Source organism: Tachyglossus aculeatus, chromosome 17 (genome assembly GCF_015852505.1).
Source record: "Tachyglossus aculeatus isolate mTacAcu1 chromosome 17, mTacAcu1.pri, whole genome shotgun sequence".
Taxonomy (NCBI): domain Eukaryota; kingdom Metazoa; phylum Chordata; class Mammalia; order Monotremata; family Tachyglossidae; genus Tachyglossus; species Tachyglossus aculeatus.
This window is the reverse complement of record NC_052082.1, coordinates 41,455,125-41,475,945: the sequence shown is the minus strand read 5'-3', so window position 1 is coordinate 41,475,945 and position 20,821 is coordinate 41,455,125. Positions and strand designations below refer to the sequence as shown.

The following is a 20,821-nucleotide window of genomic DNA, read 5'->3' as shown; positions in this document are numbered from 1 at the left end:
CCAAAGCTCGTGCTCTTTCCACTGTGCCACGCTGCTTCCCTGTCTTCACACAAACTCCACCAAGCTGGTACCCTGTTAGATGCCACTCCCCTCATGTGCCCTCTGGGCATGCAGGCCTCCAGAGCAGAGTGAGCAGGCATCGAGTTCCCCAGGGTGTCTTAAAGGACTGGTCAGAAACTACCACCCCTGCCCTCCTGGAGAAAAGTGGCCCAGATATAAGTATGCGGGGGAATCTCTTAAAGGCAAAAATGCAGATTTCAACAGCTTTTAATTTTCCTTTTTGTCATTTTTCCTTCTTGCTGAGGGCCAGTGGGGGACAAAGGGTAGAGCGGGGAGGGGGCAGGGTGGAGGGGAAGGCCGTGAACTCTGGGCTGCAGGGGCGGCGGGGAGAGGAAGGATGGTGGGGACAACAACAAAGGGGTAACAAGTAAGGATGAGAACGTTTAGCTCTCAAATCAACCTTCTCACACCATCTCAGACCTTCTCAGCCTCCTCAAGCCCCAGGAGATACAGAGGGTCCCAGAAGTGACTGTGGAGTTGGGAATCCCCTCCCTTCCTTCTCGCCATCATGGCTTTGTCCCTACAAGTGTCTCCATCACTCAGGATGTTTGCCGTTGCTCTTTCCCAGTTGCCACATGGTTCTTTGTCGTCCCAGTTCTGTCTGAAAAGTCAGTGTGGAAGGGGTAGATCCATCTTGAGGGGGTGCCCTGTTGTTGGTTGCTAGGGCTCTATACCATAATTGGTTTTCAGGGAGGGTTGGCTTGGGCTCCAGGCACATCTGAGACATTATCCAACTTACAGGACACTCACATGGTGTTAAGACGAAACATTTTTCTGGCAAATCCAGTTAATTTCACTTTCACAGCTGTCCGAATAAACTCCTCTCTTTGACAGCTGAACACAGAAGTCCACATTTGGGCCCCCTGTGATGGCGAACCTATGGAGTTAAAGACAAAATCTCGGTTGAAGCTCACGGGGACTCTTTCCGCTGTCGGAGAATTTGACCTCTACCTCAGTACCTCTACCTTGTCAGGCCCAAGAAACAGAGGTGATCAGGTGGGAACAGAGCTAAGGGCTCAGAATGCATATGTCTGCAGCCTGATTCTTCCCGTGGGGGAATCTCTTCGCACCCCTGGTATATGGTACTTGCCACCCCATCAGCCCCACAACATTTACATACATATGCATAAATTTTGTATTATAAACTATTTATTTATATTAATGTCTGTCTCCTCCCCTAGACTGTGAGCCTGTTGGGATTATGGGTACCAACTCTGTTGAACTGTACTCTCCCAAATGCTTAATACAGTGCTTTGCATTCAGTAAGTGCTTAATAAATGCCACACTTTGATTAATTAAGGAGATATGATTTTTGGACAAAGCAGGAATCGGGCCCTCATTTGTTGTAATGGAGTAGTTGGCAGGAGAATGAGCTGGTTGTCCCAAACTTGCTTATCCAAAGCTTGGGAAGTTGGAATTGTAATAATAATAATAATAATGATAATGATGGCATTTATTAAGCACTTACTATGTGCAAAGCACTGTTCTAAGCACGGGGGAGGTACAAGGTGATCAAGTTGTCCCATGGGGGCTCACAGTCTTAATCCCCATTTTATAGATGAGGAAACTGAGGCACAGAGAAGTTAAGTGACTTGCCCAAAGTCACACAGCTGACAATTGGCGGAGCCGGGATTTGAACCCATGACCTCTGACTCCAAAGCCCGTGCTCTTTCCACTGAGCCACGCTGCTTCTCTAGATCCCAGAATTTCTTCATCTCCCTCCTTTTCTAGGATTACCAGGCATCCAGTATTCCTCAGCCAACCATGGAGAGGCCTCCTTTAAGCTTACCTTTCCCCTTGAATGCTTCCATCAACAGAGGCAAACACACACACACCCATTCTACCTGTATCTGATTTATCTGGAGACAGCGTGGCTTAGTGGAAACTGTTGGGTGTGAGAGACTCGAGTTCTAATCCCAGCTCTGCCACTGGTTTGCTGTGAGACCTTGAACAGGTCACTTGATCTCTCTGGGACTCAGCTGCCTGACTTGTCAAATGGGAATATGACACCTGCTCTTGAGACTCCTTTGACTGTGAGCCTCGTTGGGGATTAGGGACTGGGCCCGATGCCTTGCTGGCCCATTCTTTACTCCTCGCTCTACCAGAGAGCCACCCCCACCAAGCGCTCACAGAGACTGGTTATATGGAGAATGGTCAATCCATGTCCAGGCCGTCCCCGAGGAGGAAGCTCTGAGTCCAATCCAAAACATGGCTCCTGTGAGGATCGTGTTCTGTACAAATTCCTGCAAAAGGGAACCATAGGGACACTTTATGAGAGCAGAAGAGCATGGGGAAGTTCTCTGGCTAATGGAAACTCTGACATAGTACCCGGCTGCACAGATTAGCCCCTTCTGCCTTGGACTATTTCCCTGGAAAGTGAGAAGGGATGAGTTGGAAAGTTTTTCATGGCCAGGAGGTATCATTGAGAAACGCTTATGGGGAAACTCTTTTGGGGAGCCACATAATTTTTGATAATATTAATTGAGAGCTTTCTGTGAGCAAAGAACTGTACTAAACACTTGGGAGAGTGCAGTATAACAGGGGTGGTAGATGTGTTCCCTGCCCACAAGTTGTTTGCAGCACAGAGAGTGGAATGGGGAATGGAATCAAAGAAGCAGCAGGGCTCAGTGGAAAGAGCATGGGCTTGGGAGTCAGAGGTCATGGGTTCTAATCCCAGCTCCGCCACTTGTCAGCTGGGTGACTTTGGGCAAGTCACTTCGCTTCTTTGGGCCTCAGCTACCTCATCTGTAGAATGGGGATTAAGACCGTGAGCCCCACATGGGACAACCTGATTACCTTGTATACCCCCAGTGCTTTGAACAGTGCTTGGCACATAGTCAGCACTTAACAAATACCATAATTAATTAATTAATCAAAGCACTTGGGAAACATGGGAAAGGGTCAGGAGGATGCATCTGCTGAAAACTGCTGGGACCTCCAGCCCGGGGAGTGAGGGAAGCCAGGGGCACTGTAGGAGGTGAAGTGGTTGAAATGAGTGTGGAGGAATCAGTAGGTTTAAAATGGGTTGGGATATAGCATCTGGGGGAAGGGTTAAGCTGGAGGGCTCCAGGTGACACAGTCAAAAGTCAGAGGAGAGGAGTTAGGAGAGTTCTTTCTTGTCTATCTTACTTCCCTCAGCTTGGCCTAGTGAATAAAGCACAGGCCTGTGAGTCAGAGGACCTGGATTCTAATCCTGGCTCTGCCACTTCCTTACTGTGTGACCTTGGGAAGTCACTTCAATTCTCTGTGCCTCAGTTATGTCACCCGTAAAATGGGGATTCGATACCTGCTCTCCATCTCACTTAGACTGTAAGCCCCCTGTGGGTCAAGGACTGCTTCTGACCTAATTATCTTGAATCTATTCTAGGCTGAGGGCAGTGCTTGGCACATAATAAGCTCTTAACAAAATCACAATCATTACTCCATCATTCAATCATATTTATTGAGCTCTTACTGTGTGCAGAGCACTGTATTAAGCGCTTGGGAGAGTACAATATAACAGAGTTGGTAAACAACTTCCCTGCCCATAATGGGCTTACAGTCTGGAGTCCACAGTGACGAAGGCCGCTGAGAGGTTGGGAAGGAGTAGAATGGAGTACAGGCTGTTTGATTTGGCAAGAGGGAGATCATCGGTGACCTTTGAAGGCAGTTTCTGTGTAATGAAGGGAGTGGAAGCCGGATTGGAGGAGGTTAAGGAGAAAATTGGAGAAGAAGTAGATGTAGCAGATGTAAGCTACTTGCTGAAGGAGAGTCTTCTCTCCTATTGAGGGTCCTATTACCAAAAAGTGAATCCACTGCTCACCAGGTCACGTACATCTTGAATCAACACCATACTTGACTCCTTCTCTGTGCAATCTGCTTGACTCTCAGCCCAGTTTTTCTCCCCTCTGGAAAATAGATAGCATTTCCCTTGGTGAAACTTCCACTGGGAAGGGCAGTTTTGTGGCTCAGCATCTTTTGGGAGGGAAAGAACAAAGAGAAAATTCATGAGAAATTCAGAAAGCAGCGTGGCTGGATGGAGCTAGTGGATGAAGCATGGACTTGGGACTCAGGAACTGGGTTTTAATCCCAGCTCCACGACAAAACAGATGTTTTGTGACCTTGGGCAAGTCATTTCCCTTCTCCTCAATGATCTCATCTGTAAAATGGGGATTAAGACTATGAGCCCCATATGAGACATGGACTTTGTCCAACCTGATTATCTTGTATCTGACCTTGGGCAAGCCACTTCACCTCTCTGTGCCTCAGTTACCTCATCTGTAAAATGGGGATTAAGCCCTACATGGGACAACCTGATTACCTTGTATCTCCCCCAGTGCTTAGAACAGTGCTTGGCACACAGTAAGTGCTTAACAAATATCATCATTACTATTATTATTATTATTATTTTTATTATTACCCTAGCTTCTTAGTACAGTGCCTGGCATATAATAAGCACTTAACAAATACCATTAAGAAAAAAAAAGGATGGGAAGTATTATCTAAAATACAGTAGTAGGAATATTTATTGATTGTCCACTGGGTGCAATGCACTGAACTGAACAGTTGGACAACACAAAGGAAAAACACATTCCCTGTCCACAAGGAACTTACAGTAATGGAGGAAGAGAGAAAACAATATTTAGAGTAAACCAAACATCATGTCACATGTTGTCAGTGGTTAACTGGGCATGCACAGAGTTGTTATGGGATCCCTAAGTGAGACATAGATAGGAAACGGCATGGCCTAGTGGAAAGAGCAGCAGCCTGAGAGTCAGAAGACCTGAGTTCATTCATTCATTCATTCAATTGTATTTATTGAGCACTTAGGGTGTGCAGAGCACTGTACTAAATACTTGCGAGCACACAATACAACAATAAAAAGACACACTCTCTGCCCTCAATGAGCTTACAGTCTAGCATGGAAGACAGACATCAATGTAAATAAATATATTCTAATGCTGGCTCTGCCACCTGCCTCCTGTGTGACCTTGGGAAAATCACTTCACTTCTCTGTGCCTCAGTTTCTTTCAATTGTAAAAATCTACTCCCTCCTGCTTAGACTGTGAGCCCCATGTGGACAAGTGACTGAGACCACTTTGATAATCTTGTATCTACCCCAGTGCTTAATAAATACTATAATTATTATCAATTATTAATATCACTAGTAATGTTATTGCACATACATCCCAACAGGCTTAAATCCAGCAAGACAAACTTATTTTGCTACAAGGAAACGTTTCCTGGCTATATGTAAACTCATAGGCAAACCTAGAAAAACAGGAACAACATTCCAAGTGTCTGTGACACATCAGAGAAATATTCACTGAAAATAGGAAGAAAGTCAGTGGGATAAGAATGAGAATGACTAACAATTGGTACAGTTTCCTGTGACTTATAATAAGAATATCCACCCTTGTAGAGGTTCCTAGGAGCAATAACCATCTGTAATGAATCAAGCATCACGCTCAATGCAACAATCAACGGTATTTATTGAGCACTTACTCTGTGCAGAGCACTGTACAAAGCACTTGATAGAGTACAATATAACAGTTGGTAAACATGTTCCCTGCCCACAAGGAGCTTACAGTCTAAAGGGGGAGACAGACATTAATATAAATAAAGATGCTTTTTAACTCTCTTGGGCCCAAGATTCTAAAATCTCAGGAATTTGCCTATATTTTCTTCGAACAATCAGTTATACTGCATGAGATGTTTACTGAAAATGATCAGACTGAGTCATTAGGGAAACATGAAATTTGGGTAAGAGCAGATTAAAGAGGGACTGGTTACCTGCGGAGCTGGAGTTTGTAGTGTTTGCGTTGTTTAGATAATTACAACCGGCTTGAATTTTGCTTGAAGAGAAACTTCTTAGGTAAATAACTGATCCGTGAAAATAAAAGGGTAAAATTAAGTAAATTCTAAAGAGCAAAACTTTTGGAAAAGAGAACTGAAAAAATGAACCTTGGTTATTAAATGAATGTTCTTTTTAGCTCTGCAACTTAAAGTCAGGTTGTTCAAGGAGTTTAATGTAAACAACTAAAACTCCACCACATTCTTATAAAACACAGTTACGGTGGCTTGGTAATAATTGTTGCAAGGGGAAGAATAAATCCATCAATCAGTGGTATTTATTGAGTGCTTACTGTATGAAGAGTACTATAATAAGCCCTTGGAAGAGTAAAATAAAGTAGACAGGATTCCTACCTTCAAAGAACTTACAATCTAGCAGAGGAAATAGATAGTAAAATGAATTACAGGTAGGGCAAGCAACGGAATATAAGGATTTGGACATAAGCGCTTATGATTGATTGATTGGAGTACAAACTCCAGTGCATAGGTGAGGCGGTAGAGAGGGAGGGTAGGGTTGGGAGGTGAGAGATTAGTCTGGGAAGAGTTCCTGGAGGAGATATGATTTTAGTAGTGCTTTGAAGCTGGGTAGAGTGGTGGTCTGGCGGATAAGAATTCAAAACAAAACTGAAATGGGATCCCGAGTTTCTGAAAGGTTCATGTTACACCTTTCTCTTTTCATACAGTTAGAAAAATGATCTAACACAACTCACCCCAGGTGCTCAGCCCTATCACAGCTGCAATGAGTATAATGATTCCAGAAGCTAATAATTTCAGAACAGTCAGATGCGCTGAGGAATCCTGAAAGGAGCCTGTGGAGGTGAGATTTTGGAAATGGGCATTGACAAATGAGGACATTTCTCAGTGGATTGGACCAAGCCCATGAATAGGCTATGTAGTATTCATTCATGGGGATTGGTAAGGAAAGAACGAGTAACCACTTGTTCGGTAGAATTTCATCAAACACCTTCATTCCCCCACTCAGACTGATATGAGAAAGAAACAGTATCCAATCTCATTGTCTTGTATTTTACCCCAGGGCTTAGTACAGTACTTGTCACTTAGCAATCACTTAACAAATGCCCAAAATAATAAATGCCTTCTGGTGGTAGTGGACTGGACCAGCGATCATTTGACCATCTTTCCAATTGATTACTCACTGGTATTTATTGAATGCCTACTGTGTGCAGAGCACTGTACTAAACACTTGGGACAATACAATACCACAGAGTTGATAGACACATTCCCTGTCACCAACGAGCTTACAGGCTATCAATAAATCAATCAATGGTATTTATTGTGTGCTTATTCTGTGCAGAGTACTGTACTAAACACTTGGGAGAATACAATACCACAGAGTTGACAGACATGTTCCCTGTCATCAATGAGCTTACAGGCTATCAATAAATCAATCAGAGGCATTTATTGTACGCTTATTCTGTACAGAGCACTGTACTAAATGCGTGGGAAGGTAAATACTACAGAATTAACAGATACGTTCCCTGCCCGTAACAAGCTAACAGTCTAAAGGGGAGACAGACATTAATATAAATAAATCAGTTATGGATACGTACATAAGTTCTGTGGGGTTGAGGGTGGGGTGAATATCAAGTGTTTATGCAGGTTTTGGGTGTGATGATCTCCCTTTTTTATTACAAGACTGTAAGCTTGTTGTGGGCAAGGAATATGTCTGCCAACTCTGTTATATTGTAGTTTCCAAAGTGCTTAGTAGAGTGCTCTGCGCAGAGTAAGCGCTCAATAAATAGCATTGATGTTTATGGTGATGATGATGAGTTCGGTACTTTAGAATGTCCACTAGATGGGGGCCCTGGCCCTCTTCAGTTCCTTACCCATCATGATATTGTAATTAGAAAAAACTCAGACTATTTCAAATTAATACTGTCTAATGATGGCAGCAGTAATTGTTTCAGCATTTTGCACAACATAATCGTTTAAAGGAAAGAGACTGATCAGTTATTTTATATAGCACCTAGCCAAGATTTTATGAGTCAAACCTTAAAAAGCTATTTTCTTATGATGGTAAAAGATTTAAAACAATAATAATAATAATTTTGGTATTTGTTAAGCGCTTACTATGTTCTAAGCACTGGGGGAAGATACAAGGTAAAACAAGCCTCTATAACTAAGTCATCTGAATAACCCAGGCTACAAACTATTGCTGCCTGCAGTTTTGAAAAGAAACTGGAAGCACAAACAATTCGCAGTTCAATCAACGGTATTATTGAGTGTTCATTGCATGCAAAGCACTATGTTATTCATTTTAGAGAGTACAATACAAATAGTAGACACAATCTCTACCCTCGGAGAGGTAATATAGCATGCAAAAAGATGATAATTAATATTTGTTAAGCACTTACTATGTTCCAAGCACTCCACTAAGCGCTGGGGTAAATACAAGATAATCAGGTCCCACATGAGGCTCACGGTTTGAGTACAAGAGAGAAGAGGTGTTGAATCCTCATTCTGCAGATCAGTGAACTGAGGCACAGAGTAGTCAAGTGACTTACCCAAGTCACAGAACTTCTCCTCCATACCAAATAAAAAACTCCTCACCATTGGATTTAAAGCCCTCCACCACCTTGCCCCCTCCTAGCTCATCTCACATACTTCACTCCCTTAGTGCTAACTTTCTCACTGTGCCTCAATCTCACCTGTCTTTCATTCAATCTTATTTATTGAGGGCTTACTGTGTGCAGGGCACTGTACTAAGCGCTTTGGAAGTACAAACTGGCAACATATAGAGATGGTCCCTACACAGCAATGGGCACCGCTGACCACTGGCCCACGTCCTACCTCTGTCCTGGAACACCTTCCTTCCTCAAACCAGACAGACAATTCAAAGCCCTACTGAAGGTACACCTCCTCTAAGAGGCCTTCCCAGACTAAGCCCCATATTTCCTCAACTACAACTCCCTTCTGTGTCAGGGTGACTTGCTCCCTTTGTTTCTTCCCCTGGATCCCAGGCCCACAGCATATATATCTATGTATATGTATATCTGTATATCTATATCTATCTATATATCTATATATATCTATATATATATATCTATATATATATATGTAATTGTATTTATTTGTATTGATGTCTGTCTCCCCTGCCTCTAGACTGTGAGATCACTATGGGTAGGGAATGTCACCGTTTATTGTTGTATTGCACTTTCCCGACCACTTAGTACTGTGCTCTGCACACAGTAAGCGCTTAATAAATAAGACTGGATAAAAAAATGAATGAAAATAAGCGGCAGAGCCAGGATTAGGACCCAAGTCCTCTGATTCCCAAGCCCATGCTCTTTCCGTTAGGCCAGGCTGCTTCTCAGAACTTCACTTATCACTGTGTCTGATTTTAGACTACCGTGCACATAATTTTCGCTGCATGTCTGATACAGAATCAGCATGACCTAATGGATAATGCACGGGCTTGGGAGTCAGAAGGACCTGAGTTCTAATCCCAGCTCTGTCACTTGTCTGCTGTGTGACCTTGGGCAAGTCACTTCACTTCTCTTTGACTCAGTTACTTCATCTGTAAAATGGGGGATTAAAATTGTGAGCCCCATGTGGGACAAGGACTATGCCCAACCTGATTATTTTGTATCTACTCCAGCACTTATAACAGTTCCTGGCGCATAGTAAGCACTTGACAAATACCATAAAAAACCCCCAAACTTATACCCATTGACCATAGTTGTCACAAAATATTTGACATCAGCCAGTAGACATGGGCTCTGGCAATTACTAAAGAAAAAAATGACTACTTGACTACCCAGGAAAGTTTATCACGATCCTAATATTATGCCGCTCCTCTCAGGATCGCAGCTGGAGAGTTTTCAGTGATCTCCAAGCCAGGCTATGGGAAGGAGAGTCAAGCAGAGGCCTACCCATTCCATTCCTAGCTTGGCAGTGGCTAGCGAGTGGAAGGCAATCTGCTACAAGTCAAAACTCACCGGTGCTGGACAGAAGTGGTAAAGGAAAGAGTTGAGGGCAGAGACTCAAGTTTACTGCGTGGAAGGCGGCAATGGTAAACCTCCCATGTATTTTTATCAAGAAAATCTATGGATACACTGCCAGAATTATTGCAGATGGGATTCTGGCGTTCTGGGAGAGATGTGTCCACGCAGTCGTTATGAGTCGAAGACGACTCCAAAGCATCAGACAAGATGAGGCAAGGTTATGCCACGTTGGCATGACTAGCCACAGCAAAATCAGAGGGTACTTTCATGTCTGGAATTTATTTTAATGCCCATCTTCCCCAGGAGATTATTAGTTCCTTAAGCATAATAATAATAATTATTACGGTATTTGTTAAGTGCTTACTATGTGCTAAGCACTGTTCTAAGGTAATCTGGTTGTCCCACGTGGGGCTCGCAGTCTTAATCCCCATTAAATCAGAGGACCTGGGTTCTAATCCATGGTCTACCACTTGTCTTCTGTATGATTTTAAGTAAGTCACTTAACTTCTCTATGTCTCAGTTTTTTCAACTGCAAAATGGGGATTGTCCCTCCTACTTTGACTGTGAGCCCCACGTGGGACAGGGACTGTTTCCGGCCTGATTAACTTATGTATCAACCTCAGAGCCTGAACAGTGCTTGACACATAGTAAGTGCTTAACAAATACCATAAAAACAAGCAAATGAAAAAAAAAACCTAACGGTTTGTTTCTGACAGTGCCAACAGAAAGTTTGGAGAACTCATGTAATGGATGCTGGCCTTGGTATTGATTCTAATGTTTAGGAATGAGCCAAATAAAATTCCTAACTTTTTCCCTCTACATTTCAGACAGAACCTCTTGGAACCACTCATCTATCCCTCTCAAATGCCCCAATATTTTCTGTCTGTGCCACCTCCCACAGAAATTAACTGCATACGCCTCCCATCCACTGTGTGAAGAAGTTTTGTTTGACCCTACCAGGCTCCAGGCTCAATAGATGTCTGATCACCCTGGGGCTATGGAGTTTAGTGAAGAGTAGTTCTGTGTTTGCCTGGACCACACTCTTCATGACCCAATAAGTGAGGCTGATTTCAGGCAATAATCAAGGTAAGCCTTTATCTCAAGGTACAGAGTAGTAAGGGTGAGTGCAAGGACTACCCAAAGAAGGCTGCTGCTTTAGGACTGAAATGATAATGGAGCATAAATTGGGATCTTCAGGCCCACCTGTTGGGGGTAATTGTTTTAGAAACAGCTCTGGCAGTGATATGATTGAGAAGCAGCAGGTCTAATCCCAGTTTTACCACTTACCTGCTTTGTGACATTGGGCAAGCCACTTCATTTCTCTAGGCCTCAGTTACCTGCTTTGTAAAATGGGAATTAAGACTATGAGCTGCATGTGGGACAGGGACTGTGTCCAACCTGATTGGCTTGTATCTTTCCTCCGCTTCATACAGGGCCTGGCACATAGTAAGTGCTTAACAAATAACACAAAAAATGGGAATATCCAGCATTCTCTCTCATACCTGATTCTGTAATATGATTATAAGCTCCTTAAAGGCCGGGGCTAAGTCTAGTCGGTCTATTTTTCTCTTCCAACTGCTTAGTACAGGGCTCTGCACACAGTAGACACCCCATCAACATTTCTGATTGACTGGTTACTGCAGTGGCTGGTGAAATAAGTCTTAGAGTTCTTGTCATGCTCTGCGTCTCCCAACTACAGTTCATACTTCCCTCCTCTGCCCGGATTATCTTTCTATAGAAACATTCAGGACATGTCACCCCTGCTCCTCAAAAATCTCCAGTGGTTGCCCATCCACCTCTGTATCAAACACTACTCACCATTTGCTTTAAAGCACTCCCATCACCTCGCCCCCTCCTAGCTCACTTTGCTTCTCTCCTCTACAACCCAGCCCACATACTTCACTTCTCTGTGCTAACCTTCTCACTGTGCCTCCATCTCCCCTGTCTCACTGCCGACCACTGGCCTACGTCCCGCCTCTGGCCTGAAACGCCCTATCTCCTCCTCAAATCCGACAGACAATTACTCTCTCCTGCTTCAAAGCCTTACTGAAGGCACATCTCCTCCAAGAGACCTTCCCAGAGTAAGCCCCATTTTTTCTCATCTCTCACTCCCTTCTGCTCCCTTTCTCCCTTTGTTCTTCCCCCCTCTCCCGGCCCCTCAGCACTTATGTATATATCTGTATATTTCTAGACTGTGAGCCCACTGTTGGGTAGGGACCGTCTCTGTGTGTTGCCAACTTGTACTTCCCAAGCGCTCAGTACAGTGCTCTGCACACAGTAAGTGCTCAATAAATACGATTGATTGATTGTAATTTTATTTATTTATACTGATGTCTGTTTGTTTGTATTGATGTTTGTCTCCTCCCCTGTGGACTGTGAGCTCATTGTTTGCATGGATTGTCTCTCTTGATTGCTATATTGTACTTTCCCAAGCCGCTTTAGTACAGTGCCCTGCATACAGTAAATGTTCAATAAATAAGATTGAACAAATAAATGTGGGTGAATGGAATTAGCACTTGTGACATTTGGTAAGCACTGGGGTAGGTACAAGGTTATAGGCAAGGAATATGTATTGTAATTACCCCAGCATGTAGTACAGTTTTTGCCACATAATAAGCACTTAAAAACACCACACATTATTACTGAATACGGAGCTTTGAAAAGACAGAAACCAAAATGGGTTTCCAGAGACATCTGTGAGCCCTGTGTGGAATCAATCACTCAACCAAATTTATTGAGTGCTTACTGATTGCAGAACACTGTACTAAGCATCGGGGAAAGTAGAATATGGATTGTGTTCTGTCTGATTCTCTTTCATTAATTTAATCTTATTTATTGAGTGCTTATCATGTACAAAGCACTGTACTAAGCTCTTGGAAAGTGCAATTCAGAAATAGAGATGATCCCTGTCCACAACGGGCTAACAGTCTAGAAGGAGGAGACAGACATCAAAACAAGTAAACAGGCATCATAGCATCAATATAAATAAATAGAATTATAGCTATATACACATTAAAACAAGTAGAGAGGCATTAATATAAATACATAGAATTATAGATATGTACATATGTACCCAAGTGCTGTGGGGCAGGGATGGGGGGGTAGAGCAAAGGGAGCAAGTCAGGGTGCTGGGGAGCGGAGAGGGAGCTTAGGAAAAGGGGGGGCTTAGTCTCGGAAGGCTTCTTGGAGGAGGTGAGCCTTCGGTACAGCTTTGACAGGAGGAAGTGTGATTGTTTGGCAGATCTGAAGAGGGAGGGCATTCTAGGCCGGAGGTAGGACTTGGACCAGGTTTCGATGGTGGGCCAGGCGAAAACGAGGCACAGTGAGAAGGTTCTCTTGTATCTATCCAACTTGGTTCATAGTAAGTTCCAATAAATATAATCATTATTAAGAAAATTTAGCCAGGCTGAAGTATTTTGGAAATTGACTTTATTTTTTATGAACTTCCCCTATCCAACTGGTCAGGCCTATCTGGGCATGGAGATCGGAAGAGCAGATTCCCAGAGTTGGGTGCCATGTATATTTTGGTGATTTGGGAGAATGATTGGGAGAGTATAATACAATGGAGTTGGCAGATATATTCCCTGCCCACAGTGAGTTTGCAGTGTAGAGGGTGAGACAGACATTAAAAAAAATTTACGATATATAATTTAAAGATATGTACATAAGTGTTGTGGGGCTGAGGGTGGGAGAATATCAACTACTCAAAGGTCACAGATCCAAGTACGTAGATGATGCAGAAGAGACAGGGAGTCAGGGAAAAGAGAGACAGCATGGCCATGGATAGAGCCTGGTCCTGGGAGTCAGAAGGAGCTGGGTTCTAATCCCGGCGCCGCCACTTGTCTGCAGTGTGACCTTGGGCAAGTCATTTAATTTCTCTGGGCTTCAGTTACCTCATCTGTATAATGGAGATTAAGACTGTGAGCCCCACGTGGGACATGGACTAGTCCAACCTGATTAGCTTGTATCTACCCCTGTGCTTAGTACAGTGCTTGGCACATAGTAAGTGCTTAACAGAGCACCATAAAAAAAGAGAAGGCCTCTTGGAGGAGATGTGACCTTAATAAGACCCTGAAGGTGGGGAAAGTGGCAGTTTGGCATATATGGAGGGGGAGAGAGTTCCAGGCTAGGGCGAGGATGTGGAAAAGGGGTTCGTGGCAAGATAGGCGAGATAGGGGGTACAGTGCAAAAGGTACAGGCGGATTGTTTTAATTTGCCAAATAAATGAACTGGCCCCACAGGCTGTAGCTGTTCCTCAGAACTAATGTTCCATGAATGACTCAGAGGAAATTCAGCAACCGGGCCTCCTTCCCCCCGGCCCAGACCATGTCCCCTCCTTCCCCCATGAAGAGAACTCCCCCTCACCAACCTAACCCACTTCCTGCCCCTTCACATCACCGTTCAAGGCTTCGTCTGTGAAGCCCCATCCCTCAATCCTCTACCTCCAGCCTGATCCCAACCTGACCCTCCTCCTCAGCGGGCTGTACTATTGGCCTCCCATGCCTGTGCTGCCCGGTTCAGGTGCCAGGGTCATATGAGACCATTGTGGCAAGTGGCCTTCATTAGTGTCTGTAGCCCACAGGCAGGTAAATAATTCTATTTATTTTGATGGTATTGACACCTGTCTACTTGTTTTGTTTTGTTGTCTGTCTCCCCCTTCTAGACTGTGAGCCCGTTGTTGGGTAGGGACCGTCTCTATATGTTGCCAACTTGTACTTCCCAAGCGCTTAGTACAGTGCTCTGCACACAGTAAGCACTCAATACATACGACTGAATGAATGAATGTGAAGAAATACGCTTGGGTCCGCACGGTTGAAGAGAAGATACTAACAGGAAAGAACAGAGGAAACTGGGGCTGTATAGCATAGAGGAGAGAAGGCTGAGGATATCAGGAGGCCGAGGGAGGGGAGTTGAGTGTCTCATAAACCAGACACCCTTAAAACAATGGCTGTCACCCCCATTTTGGATCGGCCGTGTTTTTAGTTAAGGATGGAGCGTCCTCCCTCCTCTCAGTGGCCGAAAGTTCAGAAGCAGCACAAACCAGGAGAAGGATGAGGTGGACATCGGTTGACTAGTGTCCACATCCTGTACGACTTCAGTTTTCTGCCTTCCAGTCCCACGGGATATCTGGATTTTCCTGGCCTCTCTGGTTAGGGTTGTCCCTGACTTGTCCCTGGAGCTGAGGGATTTGGGGAGACTGGATCAGTCTAGACACCTCCAGAACTGTAGGTGCTATGTTGCAAGACTTCAGGCCCAATGGTGGTTAAGCGCTTACTATATGCCAAGCACTGTACTAAATTCCAAGGTAGAAACAAGACAATCAGGTCAGACACTATCCCTGTCCCACATGGGGCTCACTGTCTAAGGGGGAGGGAGAACAGGAATGGAATTTTACAGATGAGGAAACTGGGGCACAGAGAAATTACGTGACTTGCCCAAGGAGATACAGCAGGCAAGTAGTGGAGGCAGTATTAGAACCCAGCCCTCTGGGCTCCCAGTGCTGTGCTCTATCTACTAGGCAACACTGCTTCTCACCTCCGGCAAACCTGGAACAGGGTCACTATAAACTCGGTCTCTCCACTCCCAGAAATTTCCAGTGGCTACCCATTTCCATCTGAATCGAACTGTGTGGTCTAGTTACTGAAATGAGCCTGATCACTGATTAAAGCAGCCTGGAGTGGAAAGTGCATGGACCTGGGAATCAGAGGACCTGGGTCCTAATCCCAGCTCCACCACTTTTCTGCTGTGTGACATTGGGCATGCCACTTCACTTCTCTGTGCTTCAGTTACCTCCTCTGTAAAATGGGGATTAAGACTGTAAACCCCAAGTGGGATAGGAACTGTGTCTAAACCTGATTAGCTTGTAAATACCCCAGCACTTAATACTGTGCCTGGTACATAAGTGCTTAACAAATGCCATTAAAAAAATAAACACATAGTAACAATCCACCAGTGCTGGTTGAAAGTTTTTGGGGGGGTCTGGGTCGTATAAAAATTGTTGGGGAGGAGGGGGGACAGTGAAGAGAAGAGAGGGAATAATGTGGGGGGCACAGAGAAGAGGAGGAAGAGAGGGAGGAAAGGAGGAAGGAGGTGCTAACCCGTGATGGAGCGGATAAGCTTGGGCTGAATTCGCTGGGTCTGGCGGCAATGGCTGGACCTTTATTTGGTCTCGGGAGTAGTTAGTGGACCACCGGCTGGCCGACAGTGGCCCCGAGCCCGGACACTTGACTGGCTCTTTAGAGAAACAGCACGGTGTAGCAGATACAGCAAGAGCCCGGGAGTCAGAAGGTTATGGGTTCTAATCCTGGCTTCGTCACTTGTCTGCTGTGTGACCTTGGGCAAGTCACTTCACTTCTTTGGGCCTCAGTTTCCGCATCTGTAAAGTGGGGATTGAGACTCTGAGCCCCACGTGGGACAACCTGATAACCTTGTATCTTCCCCAGTGCTTGGAACAGTGCTTGGCACACAGTAAGCACTTAAATGCCATAGTATTATTATATACTATTACTCACCCAAGAGCTTTTTACAGTGCTCTTTGCACAGTAAATGCTCAATAAATATGATTAATTGATTGAAGGTGGGGAGTGGGGCTTCCCTTCTTTACCCCCATGGAGCCACCAGGCCAGATCACATCCTGTCCCCCTCAGTGGCTGAGGGGCCTGGAGCTCTGGACCTCTGAACCCCCTCCCCATAATCCACCCTACAATCGACTCTCTCTCTAAAATTTTCTCCTTTGCTATGAGCACTTCTCCACTGGGCTCTCCAACACCCTGAGAGATGCCCCAGCTTGGACACTTACTGCCTCTTTCTGGCCAGAGGATAACCAGAATTCCTCACTCTCCACACTTTCTCCCTTCCAGTGATGGTTTTATTCCAGTGGAATGAGCACAGGACTAACAGTCAGGAGACCTGGGTTCTAATCTGGCTCCACTGCTTGTCTGCTGTGAGACCTTGGACAACTCGTTGCTCAGTGGAAAGAGCCCGGTCTTTGGAGTCAGAGGGCATGGGTTCAAATCCTGGCTCCACCACTTGTCAGCTGTGTGACTTTGGGCAAGGCACTTCACTTCTCTGTGCCTCAGTTCCCTCATCTGTAAAATGGGGATTAAGCCCATTAGCCTCACGTGGGACAACCTGATCACCTTGTAACCTCCCCAGTGCTTAGAACCGTGCTTTGCACATAGTAAGCACTTAATAAATGCCATTATTATTATTAAGTCACAACTTATCTGGACCTGTTTCCTCATCTGTAAAGTGGGTATTCAATACCTGTTCTCCCTCCTAGTTAGATTGTGGGGCAAAGACTGTGTCCAACCTGATTAACTTGTATCTATGCCGGCGCTTAGAACAGTGCTTGATGCATAGTAAGTACATAACTAATGCAACAATGACAACAATAAGAAGAATAAGAAGAATAACAATAATGAATCAATGGCATTTATCACATCCTTACTCTGTGCAGAACACTGTACTAAGTGCTTGGGAGAGTATACTGCAACAGAGTTGGTAGAAACGTTCCCTAAGAACTTAAGCATGGTGCAGTGGGGTAGAGCACGGGGCTGGGAGTCAGAAAGTCATGGGTTCTAATCCTGACTCTGCCACTTGTTTTTTGTCTGGCCTTGGGTAAGTCACTTATCTTCTCTGTACCTCAGTTACCTCATCTGTTAAATGGGGATTGAGACTGTGAGCCCCATGTGGGACAGGGACTGTGTCCAACCCAATCCACCCCTAGCACATAGTAAGCATTTAACAAATATCATAATAGTAAGAATAATAATAATTATTATTATTAACAAATACCACAGTTATTGGTAACTATTATCAATGCAGTTCCCAATCCAGAACAAATCAACCATTGCCAATCGATCAATTGATCAATCAATGGTATTTATTGAGCGCTATGTGCAGAGCACTGTACTAAGCAGTTGGAAGAGTACAGCATACTTAGCAGACATGCTCCCTGTCCAACAGTTGGGCTTGGCCAGGTTGTCTGGTCATGGCAATGGGGCAGACAGACAAAGCACCCAACCTGCACTTTCCCCAGAAAAGCAATGTCTAAACTCTGCACGGTGGGAGAGAAAGTCCCCAGGGATTCATTCGATTCAATCGTTATTTACTGAGCGCTTACTGTGGACAAAGCACTGTACTCAGTGCTTAGTCCCCAGGGATGAAAGGAGCAGGGCCAGCCATCCCTAGCATGCCAGTCCCGATGCCAAGGGGGCAATGAGGTCAACTTACCCTGGGGCTGGCATGGGTGTGGCGGTCTGGAGGGTGAAGGTTCTTCCAGGAAGTTCAAATCAGCGTAGACCAACCCATTTCTATCCATGGCTGGAGGATGAAAAGTCGGTTCTCCAGGCAGCCTTGGGTTATCTCTGAACCAAGGGCAGAATAAGGAAATGCCTTCACCAAGAGGGTGTGATTTCCGTCACCCACCTCGAGCGCAAGATCTTCATTCTTGAAGGACGTGAGAAAACCATGCACTATTACCAGTAGCAACCTACGTCAATGGTATCAACCAACAGCTCATAGGCAGCTGCAGCAGATACCTCGGTTAGGAAGGCTTTGGGTCCCTGAGAGCATACTTTTTTTAACATTTTATTGCTTATGGGGTAATTGCTTTAGAGCAATCATTTTTCTAACTTTTGGGGATAAACTGTAGTTCACTGTCTTTGTTGCATTATTTAAACACACCTGCCTCATCTTATCTTGTGTGTGACATGTTTGTGTGTGGTGCATGTGTGTGGGTGTGGGTGGTTGTGGTACTTTATCCCACCAGCCTGATCATACCATATTTGTGTGCGTGTTGCATGGGGGAAAGTATGTGTTATAGTTTACCATATTTGCCTGCTCTAAACGTGTGTGTGGGGGGGTGTTGTGGAAGGAGGGGGACTCTTGTTATTTACCTCATTTCCAGGCTGGCCTGAAAAGGACTGAAGCTGGGTCAGTCTAGCCTCCAGAGAAGTGTTTCTTATGTACTATTACTACTAACAATGAGTCTATCCTTACAGCTGAGTTTGTCCCTTAATTAGTTTCAAAACACTCATCAGCTGAAGAAATGAAGAGAGGTCACTGTCCCAAGAGAAACCAAATAAAATTCTTACCAATCACCCAAAGGTGAAAGGGGCAACTCTGAAGCCTGGTGTGATGATCCTATTCCTTCCTATCAAATCCTGAAACAGAAATGGAATGATGAGAGAGACCAACCACACACCAGGATCAGGAAAACAAATTCATCTGCATGATCCATCAATCATTCGATGCTATTTATCCAGAACTCTCTATGTGCAGAGCAGAAGCAGGTAGCAGAGCACGGCAGCATAAGTGGACAAGATCCTTGCCCTCAAAAAGCTCCCGTCCAAAGGATAATTCAAAGTCAGACCGTCACTCCCATAAAGCACCCATCTCGCCGCAAGACAGTTGGAGTCTAGGGAGAAAATTTCTGGGTTGGACCTCTCAGGAATTCCTCCAATTCAGTGGCTGACTCACTCAGCTGCTCTCTGACTCAGTTTCTCTGCCTAGAAGAATGAAATACTCCACTGAGCCCATTAATCACAACTTCTGGGATGTGGTTGGGAAGCATCTGTTGGTACTTTGACCTGTTCTTCAGAAATGAACACCTGCGTGTTTCTGTTGGCATTGTGAAGAGATTAACCTAACTCCTTTCATAGCAGACAGGTATTTTTCCATTTCCCATGCAGAAGGCAGTTCTTTCCCCAGCTGAGGAGATTCTGGTCAGTTTATCTCTGGGAGCAGTTCACACTCTTGATGGTAATCAATCAATCAATCAATCAATTAATTGCATTTATTGAGTGTTTACTGTGTGCAGAACACTGTACTAAGCACCTGGGAGAGTACAATTGAGCAGAGTTGGTAGACCCATTCCCTGTCCACAACAAGTTTACAGTTTAGAGGAGGAGGCAGGTAATAAAGTAAGTGTTGCGGTGCTGAGGGTGAGGTAATATCTAGACTTTGAGCCAGTTGTTGGGTAGGGACCATCTCTATATTGCCAACTTGCACTTCCCAAGCGATTAGTACGGTGCTCTGCACACAGTAAGCGCTCAATAAATACGATTGAATGAATGAATGAATCAGGTGCTTCTAGACTGTGAGCCTGTTGTTTGGTAGGGACTGTCTCTATGTGTTGCTGAATTGTACTTTCCAAACACTTAGTACGGTGCTCTGCACACAGTGAGTACTCAGTAAATACGATTGAATGAATGAATGAATGAATGAATGAAGTGCATAGGCGACACAGAAGGGAGCAGGGAATTAAGCCTTAGTCCGAGAAGGCCTTAAGGAGGAGATGTGACTTTAATTAGATTGTGAAGGTGGGGAGAGTGGTGGTCTGTCAGCTATGAAGGCATTGAGAGTTCCAGGCCAGAGGTAGGATGTGGGCTGGGGGTCAGGGTTGGGGGTTGAGATAATGAGACTAAGATACCGTGAGTTGGTTGGCAATAAGAGAAAAGCAAGGTTGTAGAAAAGCAATGAGGAAAGACAGAAGGGGGAGAGCTGACTGAACACCCTTAAAATCCATGGCAAGAAATTTCCCTTTGACGCAGCAGTAGATGGGCAGTTCATCGATCAGTGATATTTACTGAGTTTTTACTGTGAGTAGAGCACTGTATCTAGCTCTTGGGAGAGTACAATAGAGTTGATTGATATGATTCCAGCCCTGGAGGAAGTTATAGTCTAGGAAGGGAGACAGGAATTGGAATTAATTACAGATAATGGAAGCAACCGAGAACAAGAATGTATGTGGAAGTGACATGGGCATTGCGGAAAACACCTAAGTGGGATTAAGGAGGGATTAAGTGCAGGGGAGATGGCATAGGGAGGGAATATAGGAACCTGGAATTGCAGAAAGCAAAGAGCCATTTCTCCAAAATAGCCCCAGATGTTTCAGTTCGAGGATCACTTTCACTTCTGCTTAAGGAGGATCCCCTGATGAGGGGTAACCTCCGAAACTC

At 44.7% G+C, this 20,821-nt stretch overlaps 1 protein-coding gene across 3 annotated transcripts in view; it reads right to left on the bottom strand.

The window, feature by feature from the left end:
• Positions 1-272: 272 nt before the first annotated feature.
• LOC119939569 (killer cell lectin-like receptor subfamily B member 1) overlaps positions 273-20,821 on the bottom strand; it is a 34,351-nt gene continuing 13,802 nt past the window's right edge. For 2 of the 3 annotated variants that reach the window (XM_038759669.1, XM_038759668.1), the window contains exons 3-9: positions 18,956-19,024; positions 18,093-18,226; positions 6,603-6,701; positions 5,833-5,922; positions 3,863-4,014; positions 2,191-2,303; positions 273-937 (exon numbers count right to left, since the gene is read on the bottom strand). In XM_038759669.1, the coding sequence (XP_038615597.1) occupies positions 817-937; positions 2,191-2,303; positions 3,863-4,014; positions 5,833-5,922; positions 6,603-6,701; positions 18,093-18,180 (663 nt within the window). In that variant the 5' untranslated portion in view covers positions 18,181-18,226; positions 18,956-19,024 and the 3' untranslated portion in view covers positions 273-816. The remainder of the gene's footprint in view (positions 938-2,190; positions 2,304-3,862; positions 4,015-5,832; positions 5,923-6,602; positions 6,702-18,092; positions 18,227-18,955; positions 19,025-20,821) is intronic. The other variant, XM_038759670.1, reaches the window with a different exon arrangement.